Source organism: Hyperoodon ampullatus (genome assembly GCF_949752795.1).
Source record: "Hyperoodon ampullatus genome assembly, chromosome: 1".
Lineage (NCBI taxonomy): Eukaryota > Metazoa > Chordata > Mammalia > Artiodactyla > Ziphiidae > Hyperoodon > Hyperoodon ampullatus.
In genome coordinates this window covers 194871865-194887433 of record NC_136914.1, presented here as the reverse complement: position 1 = coordinate 194887433, position 15569 = coordinate 194871865, and the positions used below count along the sequence as shown (strand labels likewise).

Here is a 15569-nt window from a genome sequence, read left to right as displayed (position 1 = left end):
TTTAAACCTTTTCCTCTTGGGTCTCATAGGTCAAGTCCTGGGTGTTCTTTGACATCATCTTCTGTCATTCTCTGCCTTACCTTCTCTGGCCACACTGACTCCTTTGCTATTCCTTGAGGTAAACTAAGCCTTCTCAGGGGCTTAGTACTTCCTTTTGTCTAAAACCATCTTCCCCCAAATTTCTGAATGGACCACTCCTCTCTTCCCTTAGACAGACCTCTGCTCAAATGACACCTTCACAGGGAGATCTTTCTTGACTTCCTCATCTCACATAGCAGCCCCTCTACCCTCTTACTCTCTGTACCTCTTACCCTCACCTCAAAGTACCTATTTTATCACAACCTGAAAAAAATTATATGTGTTTTTCTGCTTTCCAGATTGGAATGTAAGTTTTATGAGAACAGGGTTTTTTATGTTTTGTTCACTGCTTTATACTCAGTACCTTGCATACCTGCATCAATGGCTAGCCCCCAGATGTTTGTTAAATGGATGAATTTTATCTTTGCAAATGATGAGCTCATTACTTGTAGAGTCCATCAAATTTTAGAGCTGCCCTAAAGATTGTCTCATTCTAATTCAACCTTTATTTTAACCTAAGACTCAAAGAGGTGATGTGTCTTTTCCTAGGAGCACACAGCTCTTATTAGACAGACTTGAACTGGGAAGACTAATAGTTTATACTATTTTACCTGGTGAATTACCAAGAAAATAATTTTTGTTTTGCTAGGGTGTATAATTTGTGGGAAAGGAAGATAGGTTTAAACTATATAATCTGATAAATTATGCTGTTATTTACAGGGCTGGATTTTATATAAAAATTAGCAACTTAAGCTATATGACCCATGGTACACTTTTATAGCTATTTAAAAATGAAAGTGATCCTTGGCTTTTTCCTGAATTCTTCTATTCTGTTGGCCACACTGACATAGCTGGGGTATTTCCAAAGAGCTGGTTTAGGCTGAGGCTATAGGTCTGAGCTGCTCTTTAGCTATAGCTTAACCATGGGATTTTGCCTCTGGGGTGACACCACACCATTTCTGGACATGAGTGCACTGCTTTGTAGGGGAGTTCGTTGACTACAAGGATCAGAGGGTTCTCTTGTGCTACTTCAAATTGGGGAAGTAGTTATGAGTGACAAGGAAAGCCCCAAAATAGGAGCTGTGACACAACCAGGTGTCATGGAGACTGTGCTAGGGGGTGGCAGGCTGCAAGGATTTGAACAGTGGGAGCTATTAATTCTTCATTGTAATGTTCCACATTATCATGACTCAGCTCTTCTCTGCATGTGTGCTCCTCTCTGTTTGTGCTTCCAGTGGGCAAATTGTTTTCATATTTCTAGTCGGAGTCCAGAGAGAGGGAATCTGATTGGTTCAGTTCATCTTTTAACCCCTTGCAGTGACATAGGCCATCCTAATGGTAGTGGCCTTAGAATCCCTGACTGCTTAATAAAAAATAAAAAAAAGCAGGGCTTCCCTGATGGCGCAGTGGTTGAGAGTCCGCCTGCCGATGCAGGGGACGCGGGTTCGTGCCCCGGTCCGGGAAGATCCCACATGCCGCAGAGTGGCTGGGCCCGTGAGCCATGGCCGCTGAGCCTGCACGTCCGGAGCCTGTGCTCCGCAACGGGAGAGGCCACAACAGTGAGAGGCCCGCGTACCGCAAAAAAAAAAAAAATAATAAATAAAATAAAAAATAAAAAAAGCAAATGGTTTAGTTCTGCTTCCTCGAGCATGGGGCTGGGAATGTGGCAGCTAGGAAGGTAAGTTGGGCAGGGCAAACTTTTATGATGGTAGATGTGCTTAGCGTCACCTCCCTCATTGCCTCCTGGGAGAATAGCCCATGTCCAAAGTTGCTGTTACTGGAGCTACAAAAAAAAATGTCTACATGCCCTGAGCCTTCTACCCCCTGCCTGGTTCTGAACCAAGCAGCTGCTCCTGATATACTGCCAACAGTCTTACCTCTTGTGGTGGGGCTGGGGCCAGGAGAGGAGCTGGCATCTCCTGGGCAGTGAGTGCAGCTACACTATACCACTGTTGGCAGAGACCTCTGGGGCAAAGGCAGGGACAGCAGCCAGCTGCAGATGTTGGACAGGCGATTGGCCACATGGCTCTGAAGCTGTGTTAAGTCGATGGTGCTGGCATCCTCAGCCCATATGGAAGCCAGCTTCAGCCCTAGCAATTCAGGTGCACAGCCAGGTGGATCAAACAGTAACAGTCATGCATATTTATGCGAGAGTGACCCATGCCTTGCGCTCTGATGATTCCCTCCCACCTTGAGTAAAGTGTGTACTTCTAAGTGGCTGTTTCTACTGGTGATCACGTATTTCCTCTACACTGGTCAGGCTGACTTGACTGCTAGTCCTTGTGACCAAGGTCATGCAGGCATGGAAGTTTATACAATACCAGCATGGTTTGTGAACCTGGCATAAGCCGGGCCACATGGGATTCAGATTGACTTTCAGCTGACCAGCTAAGGAGATGCTGTTTGAAGAACAGGAAAGAGGACTCTACTTGAAATGGGCAAAATAGGTCATTGTGAAGCTGCAGTGGGCTGGATTCACAGCATCTCTTTCCTTTTTCCTTCAGTTTGTCTAAATCTGGCTTTGGAAAGGAAAGTTTTCAAACTTCACATTTTTTCCCCTTGTAGCGTAACTTGGATGAAAATAAGTCAGTGTTGTTTTAGGCCCAGATTCCAAGTTTTTCCACCTTCTGAGTTATATAAACTGATGGAGTTGGGAACCTAATGGAGTTTTAGCGTGTACGTAACCTTTTGCAGTTTGTAAGCTTTTGAGTAATACTTGGCCTTTTTTTTGTTTTTTAAATGCAGGTCCTGGCTTATAGTACTCATACTCTTTGGTGAATTATAAATCCTACATTTTAATATTTGACTGATTGAAATTTTTGTTCTCCGGATGGATTTTCTCATAAAAATATGGAAACTGTATTGCAGAGCAGCAAGAGTGGACTTTTTGTTCTGTTTTGTCCTGTTTTGAACAGATGGAGCAGCATGTATTGTTGCTTTAAAACGCTTAGCACACCCTCAGTTTAAACTGTTCTATTAAACATTTCTCTCTTTTGCGTTATATTAAAGAGGAACTGTTAGAGTTAGTGTTTGATTTCAAAGCATTAATAGTTTGAGGGACTGTATAAAACGGAACGGGCAGAAGGAATGTACAGGCCACAGGACAAAGCTGAGCAGCCACTTAAATAACATAGACATCTTGTACTGTGTCACAGCAGTACTTGTGCTATCCCCAGCCAGAGGTACTGGAAAGGGAGGGATGCTTGTTTAGTTCAGAGAAGCCAAAACCACCCCCGATGAGAACTTTCTTTTGAAGAGAGTAAAATTCAGGAACTGAAATGCCAGCTGCAAATTTGGTAGGCTGAGGCAGAGAGAATGTTTTAGAAGAGGGCGTAGCTTGGGGCAGGACTTGCTGACAGGAATTGGATAGGGCTAAGGCCATGAGCAAGTGAGACCAAGAGAGGATGTATCATTTGAAAGAGTTCAGAATGGGAAGCTGACTGAGAGGATCTGGTGAAACATTTTGAAAGCTGAGAGCAAAGACTTGGGTTGTCTTTCAAAATAGAACAGGATAGCCTTCATCTTGAGAAGGAGAAATGGTGATGCCAAGAAAACCCATTGGCAGCAGCATTAAGAACTCATCAGAGGAGCATTAAAGTGCAAGGAGGAGAAATTAGATTGTCAGAGTTCAGGCAATCTACAAGCAGGGCTGGACTAAAGCTTCATCTTCAGGGAAGCGTCTACTGGGTTAAAATGTAGAATTTGCCAATTGTCTGATGCTGCATGAGGCAGAGCAACAAGCAGGGGGGCAAGAACTAGATATTTGTGGACTCAGACATGGGTGCCAGCAGTTACCAGCTAGATGACCTTAAGCAAGTTATTTAATCCCTGGACCTCAGTTTACTCATCTGAGTTAATACTACTCATTGTTATTGAAAGGATTATGTGAGGCAGTGTGCATATGCACCAGCACTTAGGCTTCATAGAGGTTAAATAATATTAGTGTCCTTCCCCCTGATGAAAATACGTTGTTCAGTAAAAATAAAACTGCCCAACTAGTTTGACCAGTTCCTTCCCACACCCCCAGTCTGATCTCAGTTTTCTTGGTCAGGTGCTTGTTAGAACTGACTGTGACTAGAACCGACAGATTTGGCAGACTTCACAAGGACCTCTTTATATAGGGAATGTGTGGTTACGTAAACAGAGCAGACTTTAAGCCCAAATGCCCCAGGTCACTGCCCTGGACTGCAGGACTTTACTAAAAACACAGGAAGTAGACTGCCAGTTTTCAACTCTGGGGTGGTTCTACCCATCAGACTTGTTTTCTTGTCCATTCTCACCTTCCCCCACCCCTGCCTGCCAAGCAACAAGCCCACCAAGAAACAGTCACTAGTGTAATAGAAAACACGAAACAGGCTTGAGCCAGAATGTTTGAGCCTCAGCTCTTTGTAGTAAATACAGTCAAAGAAATATGTTTGGTTCTGAATCCAAGGGGAATGTTTAGGCATCCAAGGACAGTACCTGCTGAGCCATCTCTACATCTTAATTAGGCTAAATCCTTCCCTTGGAATGTCCTTATCCAATTTTTCACCTAAGATCTGGCTCCTGTGCCACCACCGACAGAAAGTCTTCCCTGATTTCTCTATCCATGTCTTCTTCACTGAAAGATCTGTCTTCCTTCTATGAAATCCAACTTTTAAAAATACGTTTAGAAAATACTTCTAAGGGTCCTGAATGCATTGTTCCTAAATTAGAGTTCTCTTTATACTTATTCTTCATGACCTTCATGTACTGGTTTATAAATTTCTTGAGAACAAGGACTTGCTCATGTCAGAATTCCCCTGCATTGCCTAGGGTGCATAGTAAGTGTTCAATCAGTCTTGGAGACCGGAGGTTCTCATCCAAGAGGAGAATGAATAAGGAATCCAGTTCAGAGACTTACTGTGTTCTCCAGGCAGCAGACGGGGTTGATGAGCTGCTTCATCTCTTCCCACCTGGTACCCCCAATCCTATACTCTTAACTAATGCACTCTACTCACTGTTTTCCAAATAAGCCAGTCTTTGGCCCTTTGAAGCCTTGGCCTGTGCTGTTTCATGAACTTGGATTGCCCTTGCTTCCTAGAAAAGCAGTTGTCCTCCAGCCCAGATGTGGCCTTTACTGTATGACTTTCCCTGATGTTTGGGCACGTCTGCTCCATTTGTCTCTCACCAGTGTTTTATAGGCTATAACCCCAACTAGCACTTTTCTTGTTGTTTCTTAGTCACGTATTTACAGGCTGAGTTTTTCCAGGGCAGGGTTCTTTCTTGACTTATTCATCTTTGTATCTTCAGTGCCTAGTATCCTGCCTTGTACCTCCTAAACATTTTTGGTTCTATTGAATTGAATCCAAAGGCAAAGACTCCTGAGGCAAACCAGGTTAAGTCCTCTGACCTGAAAGCCAAGGTCAGGGAGAATGTTTGGAACAGACTTCCTGTGCCAAAAATGTCTGAACTCATTCAGCTCTGGCTGGAGAGGTGCCCTTCAGGTCTCTCTAGGAAGGTCACAGGAAATCAGGGAGCCTGGATTCTGTGCAAGGAGCAATCTCTCTCTCTGTCCAGACCTTGGATCCTTCCTTCTGGGGCTGACCTCCTGTCATCAGAAACCAGTCCTCCCTTGTCAGTCACCATTTTATGAATGTAGCCATAGCTCAGGGCACAGCTGTACAAGTTGGAATTGTTTTTCCATTGTAGTTGCTACTTAAAACATATAAATCACTAGGAGCATTAGTTGATTTTAAGAACTATTAGGTCTTTCAGAAGACCACACACCTCTTTCAAGAATAAGGGAGTATATTACCCTCTTCTCCAGAGAGACCTGTGGTTTCTATTTTTTTCCACAAATTTTTCTTTTGAAAAATTTCAAAATGTACAGAAAAGTTGTAAGAATAGTACAGTGAATGCCTATACTGCCTTCCTCTAGGTTTACCAGTTGTTAGCATTTTGCCACATTTGCTTTCTGTTGTTTTTTTTGGGTCAGTATGTGTATATATACATACATATTTTTTGATGAGTCGTTTGAGAGTAAGTTGTAGACATTAAGACCCCTCACTCTTAAATGATTCACCATATGTCTTCTGAGAACAAGAAGTATCCAGATTATTCTAGTAATGTCCTTTAGAGCTTTTTTTTTTTTTAAATCCAAGATCCAGTCAAAGTCTAGCCATACATTTAGTTGTCATGTCTCTTTAGTCTCCTTTACTTTAGATACTTTCCTAGGCATTTTGTCTTTTGTATCATTTGAAGAGTTCCTGCCGGATGTTTTATAGACTGTCACTTAATTTGGAATGATAGATTTGTTTCCTCATAATGAGATTCAGGGGAAACACTCTTAGCAGATGACGCACTGCACCAAGAAGGACATAATACGAGAGGCACATGATGTCAGTTTGCCCTGTTCTTGGTGATGCTCAGTGTGATCATTTGGTTATGGTGCTGTCTGCCAGATTTCTCCACTGTGAAAGTACCTTTTTCTCCCTTCACAAATACTTATTCATCTTCAAAGTGATACCTTAAGATAGCATGAGTATCTTATATCCCCTCTCAGATTTACCCAATGGTTTTAGCATCCATTGAAGATACTTGCTTAAGCTGATGATTACTGTGATGATGATGTTCATTTTATTAAAGTCTAATTTAGTGAGATCTGCTCTTTAACTCCCTCAAGAGCCTTCATTCTAAATATACAACTTAAAAATACATTGAAAACAATAAGCATCTTTACTAAATATGATAATTCGATTGACCTAAATAAACTAAAACTAAACTTCTGATTATTTTGAAATTCATCATTTCAGCTCTTCTTAATATAGTTGTGTTTTTTTTTTGAGCTGAGATTATTTGGTTTTATAGCTCTTCTTTTTTTTTTTTTTTTTTTTTTGTGGTACACGGGCCTCTCCCGTTGTGGAGCACGGGCCCCGGACACGCAGGCTCAGCGGCCATGGCTCACGGGCCCAGCCACTCCGCGGCACGCGGGATCCTCCCGGACCAGGGCACGAACCCGTGTCCCCTGCATCGGCAGGCGGACTCTCAACCACTGCGCCACCAGGGAAGCCCCTATAGCTCTTCTTAATATAGTTTTTGTGGGCTTTAGAGCAAATATATCTGCATAGACCTTAAATTGTAGGACTAAAGCACAGGTGACCACTTCATGCCACTAAACCACTGTCAAATGATCACTGTCACAAAAGTGACAATAAATAATAAATAGGCAAGTACTTATTTGCTAGTGATATTGAAAACTTTATCTCATCATTTTTAGGTAAGACAGTATAGTTAGTGGATAAAGAATGAGGGCTCTGGAAGCTGACCTAAATTTCAATCCCAAATTTAATCTCTAGGTTTTAATCTGAGGTATCCCTTAACCTCTCAGAGCTTCAGTTTCCTCATCTGTAAAATGGTAATAATAACAACTGTATTTACCTCATAGAATTACTGTGAGGTAAAGTGTTTATTATTGGCAAAGTGCGTCGCACATTGTAAGCACTTAGTAACTGGTGTTTGTGGTGGTGAAGTTGGTGGTGACTGTTATTTGTACTAGGGATCAAGTACAAAAAAAATTATAACATGAAAAATTAAGTATTTAAGAGCTCAGGAAGCTTTGTTTTTGAAAGGTAGCCAAGAACATTTTGGAGGTTGTTATACTCAATGTGTTTTGGGTATTAAGAGGAAAAAAAATCTTTAATTAAATTTATCCTTCAAAAACTTGGCCAAATACAATGGAATTATCCCAGTTAAGTCCCCTCTCTGACTCCATACCTCTTTACCCCAGAGAAGTGCGTTGGTCAGTTCAGGCTTGTCCAAAAATCCCTCACTGTTGCGCCCTTCCTTCCCAACCTATTTGGCACCAGTGGGAAAGCAAGCAGCTTCCTGCCACGCATTCTGCCCATAACCCAGGGTGGTGATGGTGACCATGCCAAGAGTTCCTACTGCTTCCCCAGAGCCCCTGTTTCCACCTACAGACTGGCTCTGAGTTGAGGGCCTCCCATAGCTCACCACACTTCTTAGGTACTTGGGTAAGAAGGTCACCATTTCTGAAACTTGAGTTTTATAATCCTGTTATCTCTTGGCTGGCTCAGAGGGCAAGGGAAAACAGAGGGAGTTTATAATTTTGGGGCCAAGTTTTTTTTAAACTAGCAGAAGAACCTGCCATCATAGTGACAGTTTGAGGAGCTTGATTTATAGGTATAATAGGCTTTTATTTAAAGAATGTATGAAAATCAGCAAATAGTACCACATCGGATGATTCTCTCTCCTAATAGAACTTGCTAATGATATATGAAAGGAAATATTGTCACTTTATTGATTGTTTACAGTAATATTTATTTAGCCTGTCATTCAAAAAACTGTTTTCCTTTAGTATCTAGATTACTTCCCTTTATTCTCCAAATGCTTGCAAATGCAAAGAAGAAAGTATCTCATTCATCTGAACTCTAATTTTTATGAGACCATATGCAAAACAATTTAATTTTACATTGTCACAAAAATAACTGAAAATGCAGTAAAAGAAAAATTGACACTTGCACAATATCCTAGTTTTCAAAGCACCTTACATATATCATCTCACAGCCTTCATCTCTGTAGGATAATCTTCATTTTACAGATAAAAGAGCCGAGACTCAGAAACTTTTTTTTAAAATTTTTATTGGAGTAGAGTTGACTTACAATGTTGTGTTAGTTTCTGCTGTACAGAAAAGTGAATCCGTTATACATATACAGGTATCCACTCCTTTTTACATTCTTTTCCCATGTAGGCCATTAAGACTCAGAAACTTTAACATTCAAGTCCATGATTCCACCACTTACTGGGTGATAGAACAATCACCATCAAACAAGTCGCTTAATCACTCTTGAAGTTTCTTTAACTGTAAAACAGAATTTAAAATAGTGACTATCTCAGAGTGTGTGTGAAGATGAAATGAGCTAATATACATAAGGCACTTAGAAACAGTGCCTGGTGCATAGTAGATGCTCAATAAGTGTTAGCAATATATTAGCTGTTATTACTACACAGCCAATAAGTGTTAGGACTAGGACCCAAATCCAGGCATTTTGACTCCTAGTCCAGAACTCTTTCTGTAGGACCATGTGGAATTTGCCTTTTAGTAAATCATTGATTTTTTTTTTTTTTTGCGGTACGCGGGCCTCTCACCGTTGTGGCCTCTCCCATTGCGGAGCACAGGCTCCGGACGCGCAGGCTCAGTGGCCATGGCTCACGGGCCCAGCCGCTCCGCGGCATGTGGGATCTTCCCGAACCGGGGCACGAACCTGTGTCCCAGGCGGACTCTCACCCACTGCGCCACCAAGGAAGCCCTAAATCATTGATTTAATGTCCATCTCACACTGACCTTGTTATTCTTTTTTTTTTTTTTTCCCGCGGTACGCGGGCCTCTCACTGTTGTGGCCTCTCCCGTTGCGGAGCACAGGCTCCGGACGCGCAGGCTCAGCGGCCCTGGCTCACGGGCCTAGCCGCTCTGCGGCATGTGGGATCTTCCTGTACCAGGGCACGAACCCGTGTTCCCTGCATCGGCAGGCAGACTCTCAACCACTGCGCCACCAGGGAAGCCCAGACCTTGTTATTCTTGAAGGGATCTTTCTCTACTTTGTTTACTTTGACCTCGAATTTCTGAAGATCAAAAGGGAAATGTGTTTGAAGTTTTCTTCCTTCCTGATTTTTTTTTAATCCTCTGATTTCTGTTGTTGTCTGGGTTTGGTTGACCTTGAGATATCAGAAGGTGTTTTAGTAGGTGAACGTATCATGAAGTTGTTTTCATGGGTGTGTTGGGGTCTCTGGTGAATTTTGTTTTGGTTGAAAGGCCTGAGGTAGGAGGCAGGGTTGAAGGAAATGGTTGGACTTGAGTTACACCCCTTATCTGTGGTGCTAAGAGAATGTTGTTGTTACTGAGAGTAGCAGCTTGCTGATCAGGGAGGAGAGATGATTTGTTGTAAAAGAGCCATTCTGAAGAAATTGGCCCATTCCCTGGGAAAGGGAAAGAAGTTGTAGATATTTTTCTTGGTAATAATATTTGTAGCAGGCTTTTACTTGTGACTCCCAGTTGTTTTTACTCTGTCTACTGCCAGTGTTGTCATTTATGGCTGTGAGACAGGCCTGAGTGAAAAATCTGTGTGATTTTGTGGCAGCTACTCAGCTGCTATGGGGAGACACCCTCCCTTTCCTCTGATGCCCAAGTTGAACACAGTGTGGGATTTGATGTGGAAGATTGTAAGAGGTGGGCAGCAATGTGCAGGAAAGGTGCAGCCAGCTCAGTGGCCTTGCAGAGGCAAGGAGCTAGAGAGAACCCCAGCTCACTGAGCTGCCCCGTCCCCAGGCCTTTTTGATGTGCCTGCGCATACTGTACACAGACAGGGTCCTCTCCAAGAACAAGATATTCAGCATGCCTCTGAGGACCTTTGTGGAAGATTTGCACCAAGATTTAACTTGGTGAGGCAGGAGGTTTGAGAGGACATGCTGAGACCTCCTCTTTGTGATCTTTGCATTTTTTAACCCACTGACCTCTAATATTCTCTTTGGCAAGTGTAATTAATGTTCTCACATTAAATGAAAACATTGAACTTTTAATAGATTCGCTGGGGCTTGGTAATCGTTTGATACTATTTCGAAAAGAGAGAGGGTATGAAGAAATGATCTATTATCCTTTCTAATTTTGCAGTTAAGTTTTATTGTTCTTGCCTGGCCATCTGCTGAATCCTTTGACCCATCTAGCCTGGGAGCAAAGCCCAGAAAACAGCTCTGGGTCCTGCCATGTAGGCAGCCTCCATCTTGTAGCTCTGTACCCATTCCTGTGGGCTTGGTGCTTTCCTCTGTGTATTGGCTTCTGCCTTTTGCATTGGCCACTCCTGGTGTGCTGCATAATGGTTGATCTTTTTCCTACTCTGTTTGCTTGGATGCTCTGTACAGTAGACGAGGAGCTGGGGAAAAGGATAAAGAGTACCCATTATTCACTGTCCACTGCCACTGTCATCATGTGCTGCCCAGGACTCCAGAGAGCTTTGCTTCTAGGCCAGTTGATTAGCATCTTTGTTTGATGTGTGAGAAGCTTCTGAACACGGGGGTTCTTATCCTTCTACACCACTTACATCTTTCCGGCACACAGTGCGCCAGAGGAGAGCCTTATTGGTGATGGTTTCCTTTGAGGTCAGTAGCAGGACTGGGAGTGGAGGTGACAGCTGAGAGACTTAGCAAAGCTGAAGGGATTGTAGAGAGGTTGAACAGCTGAATACTCAGGTTTAGACTAGCTCATCATGGGCCTTTGCTCAGCTGCCATTCGTGAATGCTGGTGTGGCAGCAAGTGCCACAGTTGGCCCCTTGAACATCTATTGTCCTCTTTGACATCTTTGCTGATTCTCTCAAGTCAGATTCCTTGCTTGTCTGGGCTCCCATAGTACTTTTTTTTTTTTTTTGCGGTACGCGGGCCTCTCACTGTTGTGGCCTCTCCTGTTGCGGAGCACAGGCTCCGGACGTGCAGGCTCAGCGGCCATGGCTCATGGGCCTAGCCGCTCCACGGCATGTGGGATCTTCCTGGACTGGGGCACAAACCCATGTCCCCTGCATCGGCAGGCGGACTCTCAACCACTGTGCCACCAGGGAAGCCCACCACAGTACTTTTTATTTCCGTTTATCTCCCTCAGCTTTGTAGCAAAAAGTTAATTGTCTAAAAGCCTGTTTCTTCTATCATATAAGTCTCTGGACAGCTGGAACCTAGTCTCATTCATCTCAGTTTTCCTCATAATCCATAGATTGTGTCTCGTTTGTAACAGTTGCTCGGTAAATCTTACTGAATTGAACTGAACAAAGCTGGCTGTGTCCATGGACATCCTTCAGCTTGTGTCCACCTTCACAGATCATGTATTCAGCCATGAGACAGGAGAATATCCTTGAAGAAACAGAGCATCACCATCAGATATAACATATAAAGACACATTAGCCTATTGTTGAGCTTTTTTTTTTGACAACTTTTGTTGAGATATAATTCACAGTTCACCTATTTAAAATGTACGGTTCAGTGGTTTCCAGTATGTTCACAGTTATGCAGTCACCACCACAATCAGTTATAGAAGATTTTCTTCATCCCCAAAAGAAACACTGTACCTGTTCCCTCCACTCCCCCAGCCCTAGGCAACGACTAATCTATTTTTTGTCTCTCTAGATTTGCCTATTCTGGACATTCCATATAATATGCGGTATTGTGTGCCTGGCTCCTTTCAGTTAGCATAATGTTTTCAGGGTACATCCATGTTGCAGCATGTGTCAAGCCTAGAGCTTGGTGGAAGTTGGAGGGCAGGTGATGCTTGTTTCCTGAGCAGTTGTGGCTCAGGCCATTGGTGAGTCTGCCTGCTCTCATTAAAGATGACCAAACCTATTTAATGGAAATTCCATAGATGTGTTCTGAACTTGCTCCCATGAGTAATTACGGAAATTAATCAAAGTAAAGTCTATGAGTACCTAATACAGTGCCTGTAATACCCAATACAAGGTAAAGTCTATGGGTACCTAACACATGAGGGTCTCAATGACTCTTACTTCCCTGTGTCCCACTTCAAGTTCTTAGATTTTAGTAAGAATTTGCCAAAGTGAAACAATAGGTAAATTTTTAATTGGTGCTTTGGGTTTAATTTACTGATTCCTCCCCCCACCCTTTTGTTTTTGTTCTCCCCAAGGCTATGCCTTTCTGCTGTTCCAGGAGGAGAGCTCAGTACAAGCTTTGATAGATGCCTGCCTAGAAGAAGACGGGAAACTGTACCTGTGCGTGTCAAGCCCCACCATCAAGGATAAACCGGTGAGTAATATGCAGCCCCCTGTTGCTTTTCCAGAGCACGTATGCAATTGGAATAGCTGATCGCCTTTTCCTTGTCATGGGAATACTGAAACTAGGATCCTCTTACCCGGGGTGACCTTGCTATGCAGTAGTGCTGGACTGCTATTGATGGGAAGCTAATAACAAATTACTCAGTATTTTGCTTTATACCTTTGGGACCACATGTAAACAAATGTGCCCTTGTCTTTCACTTTACGGTTCTTTTATGCTAATTCCTATTCAGAAACTCTGAATTGAAGTAAATAATGCTCTTAATGGTTTTGGCAGCTGGTTTCTGTCATTATTGCAGATCAAGGGCAGGAGTAATTTATTTATTTTTTTCAAAAAAGATCATAATCATCAATGTTTGTATGTGTTTGAATGCAAGGCATTGTGCTGGGTGGTACCCACAGCTGGCTAAATAGTGCCTTCTGGGCCAGGAGCTTATAATCTAAAATGGGATAACTTCAAATAGGGCAGCGGAGGGGAAGGACAGAGAACATGGACCCAAAATCATAAATAATGTACACTTCTACGGAATTTGTGGTTCAGTTTGTGGTTTCTGAGCCAAAGAGTGTAAGTCACTAGGTAACAGAGGAAGACTGCTTCCTTTCTTCTGGCAGAGGGGCTATCAGTGGAGAAGGGTCAAGACTGTTTAGAGCAGAAGAAAAAACTTGGTTAACATGGCAGAACTAAAAATCCTTAGGAGGTTGGGAGGGGGGTGAGTTTGTGTGTCAAGACTTGGTGCTAGGAGTGGGAAATAGAGTAAAAAATAGTGGTGTGGATTAAGGAACCAAGGCAGGTATCTGTCATGGGGCCTAAAGCATCCCCTTACACCAGAGGTGTTGGGCTTGGTTGACAGCCAGGTTTATTCTCAGAAATGTGTATGGGGAAAGAGTTGTGGTCAGATGTAAAGTTCCCAGTTTGAGTCTTGACTCTAGCATTTAAATATCTACTTGACTCTGAATAAGTCACATAATCCTTGCTGCAACTTGGCTTCCTCACCTATAAAATGAGAAGAAAAATGGTTCCTCTCTGGGATGTTGAGAGGCTCAGATAAGAACAAAATGAATGTGAAAGCGTTTGGTGAGGTCGGGTACTTGCACAAGTGGTGCTGTTAGTTCTACATAGTGCTAGAGGATTCAGGAGAGCAGGGTTAGAGCTTATCTACCTAGTAACATCTTTTGAAAAGAATGGTGACATCTAGAACAGGGTTTACAATTGGTTGCAAAAAAATGATGCTGGGACTTGGCCACCCATAAGTGGGAGATTACAGTATGTAAAGCAGAAGAGGGAATTACTAAAGAATGGGGATCCTGAGTCATGGTACAGTAATTGATGCAGAGGAAGAGGCAAGGATTTTAGCAAGTTTGAAAGTGTCACTATAATTTTTCAATATCTGGAGCTATTGCCCAATTTTTATAACAACAGTTAACAGCATTGGATAGGGTAGCTATACAGGTAGCTGTATAGAAAAACAGTAGAAAATAGCAGGCTAGGAAAAAGAGTAAGGAGGCTTTGTTAACTTTCGTCTTAATTTAAACAGTGTAGAGAGGCTGTTGTGTTAAGAGGGAGACATGGGGACTGACTAGAATGGGAGTGTGCAGTCTTTCCTCTGAAAAAATAATAAGAAAGCTGCAATAACTTTTAAATCTCTTTGGAGTAACATGAAATTAGACAGACTGAGCCCAGTTTGACAGGGTCAGATGTCAGAGGAAAATGGTCAACCTCCAGAGAGTCTCTGCCACTGACACATCAGTGGGAGTGGGAGTGAGCTCAGAAGGGTTAAGGTGGGGTTGGTCATGCACTGTAGGAGAGGATTTGAAATATGTTCGTATCTGTAAAACGACAGAGGGGTAGAGGTACCTACTGAGATAGTTACACCCAGAGTAGATTAAGAAGCTGTTGAATTGAGGGGAGGAGTCTGGAGGTGAGCAGATGGGGCTTGTGTACCTTGGAAGGGCCATGTCACTGGCTATGTGGGAGGAGGTGGGTCATATATTCTGTCAGGGCAGGCTCACACCAGGGCTGGACGTCTTGTGAGAGGGGATGAGCAGTGGTGGTTGCAGGCGGAGGTGGTATGGAGGCAACACCATTACTGTTGAGTGTTTTCACTCCAAACGTGTATTACCCTTGGCTTGAAGGACTTTTGAAATTAATTAGTGTAATTATCTGTTTCCGAAATGTTTATAGGGAAACTAACTTTCATTGTTTGTGTTTCTACAAATTTCTGCCTTATTGCAGTTTCCATTTTCTGAGCTCAAGTGAAGCAGTTTTATTGGAGCTTGGTGAATTCTGAATGGTGGCTGCTGATCACGTATTTCTTTGACCCAGGCATACTCAGAATTTCCAGCATAAACAATTTAAATAAAACTCAAGATGGGAAACATAGAAGTCCCCAAATACCTGTAATTTTAATGAACTGGATCCCATTTTGGGTTCTGGCTCCTTTGGCTCCATTTTTGAAACCTCTTTCTTGGCTTCAGCTCCACATCTTCCACTCCCAACCTCATTTGGTCACACTTCCCTACCAGGTTTCGGTACATTCCACCTCATTTTGGATGCTCCCACAGACAGTGAGAGCTGGCTTGAACCTTTGGGAGTAAATGAGGACCTGGGCAATAGCTCAAGGTAAAGTCAGCCTCTAGAGCTCATTCACCAAACCTTCTGAGCTGTGGCTCTTTCTGGCTTTTTCTACTT

The 15569-nt window shown here is 42.9% G+C and overlaps 1 protein-coding gene across 7 annotated transcripts in view; it reads left to right on the top strand.

The window, feature by feature from the left end:
- The window catches only part of CPEB3 (cytoplasmic polyadenylation element binding protein 3), a gene marked incomplete at both ends in the record, with an annotated part of 179931 nt that overhangs the window by 121877 nt on the left and 42485 nt on the right, over positions 1 to 15569 (top strand). For all 7 annotated transcript variants that reach the window (XM_079702412.1, XM_079702414.1, XM_079702413.1 and 4 more), the window contains one exon: positions 12733 to 12851. In XM_079702412.1, coding sequence (XP_079558538.1) covers positions 12733 to 12851 — 119 coding nt within the window. The remainder of the gene's footprint in view (positions 1 to 12732; positions 12852 to 15569) is intronic.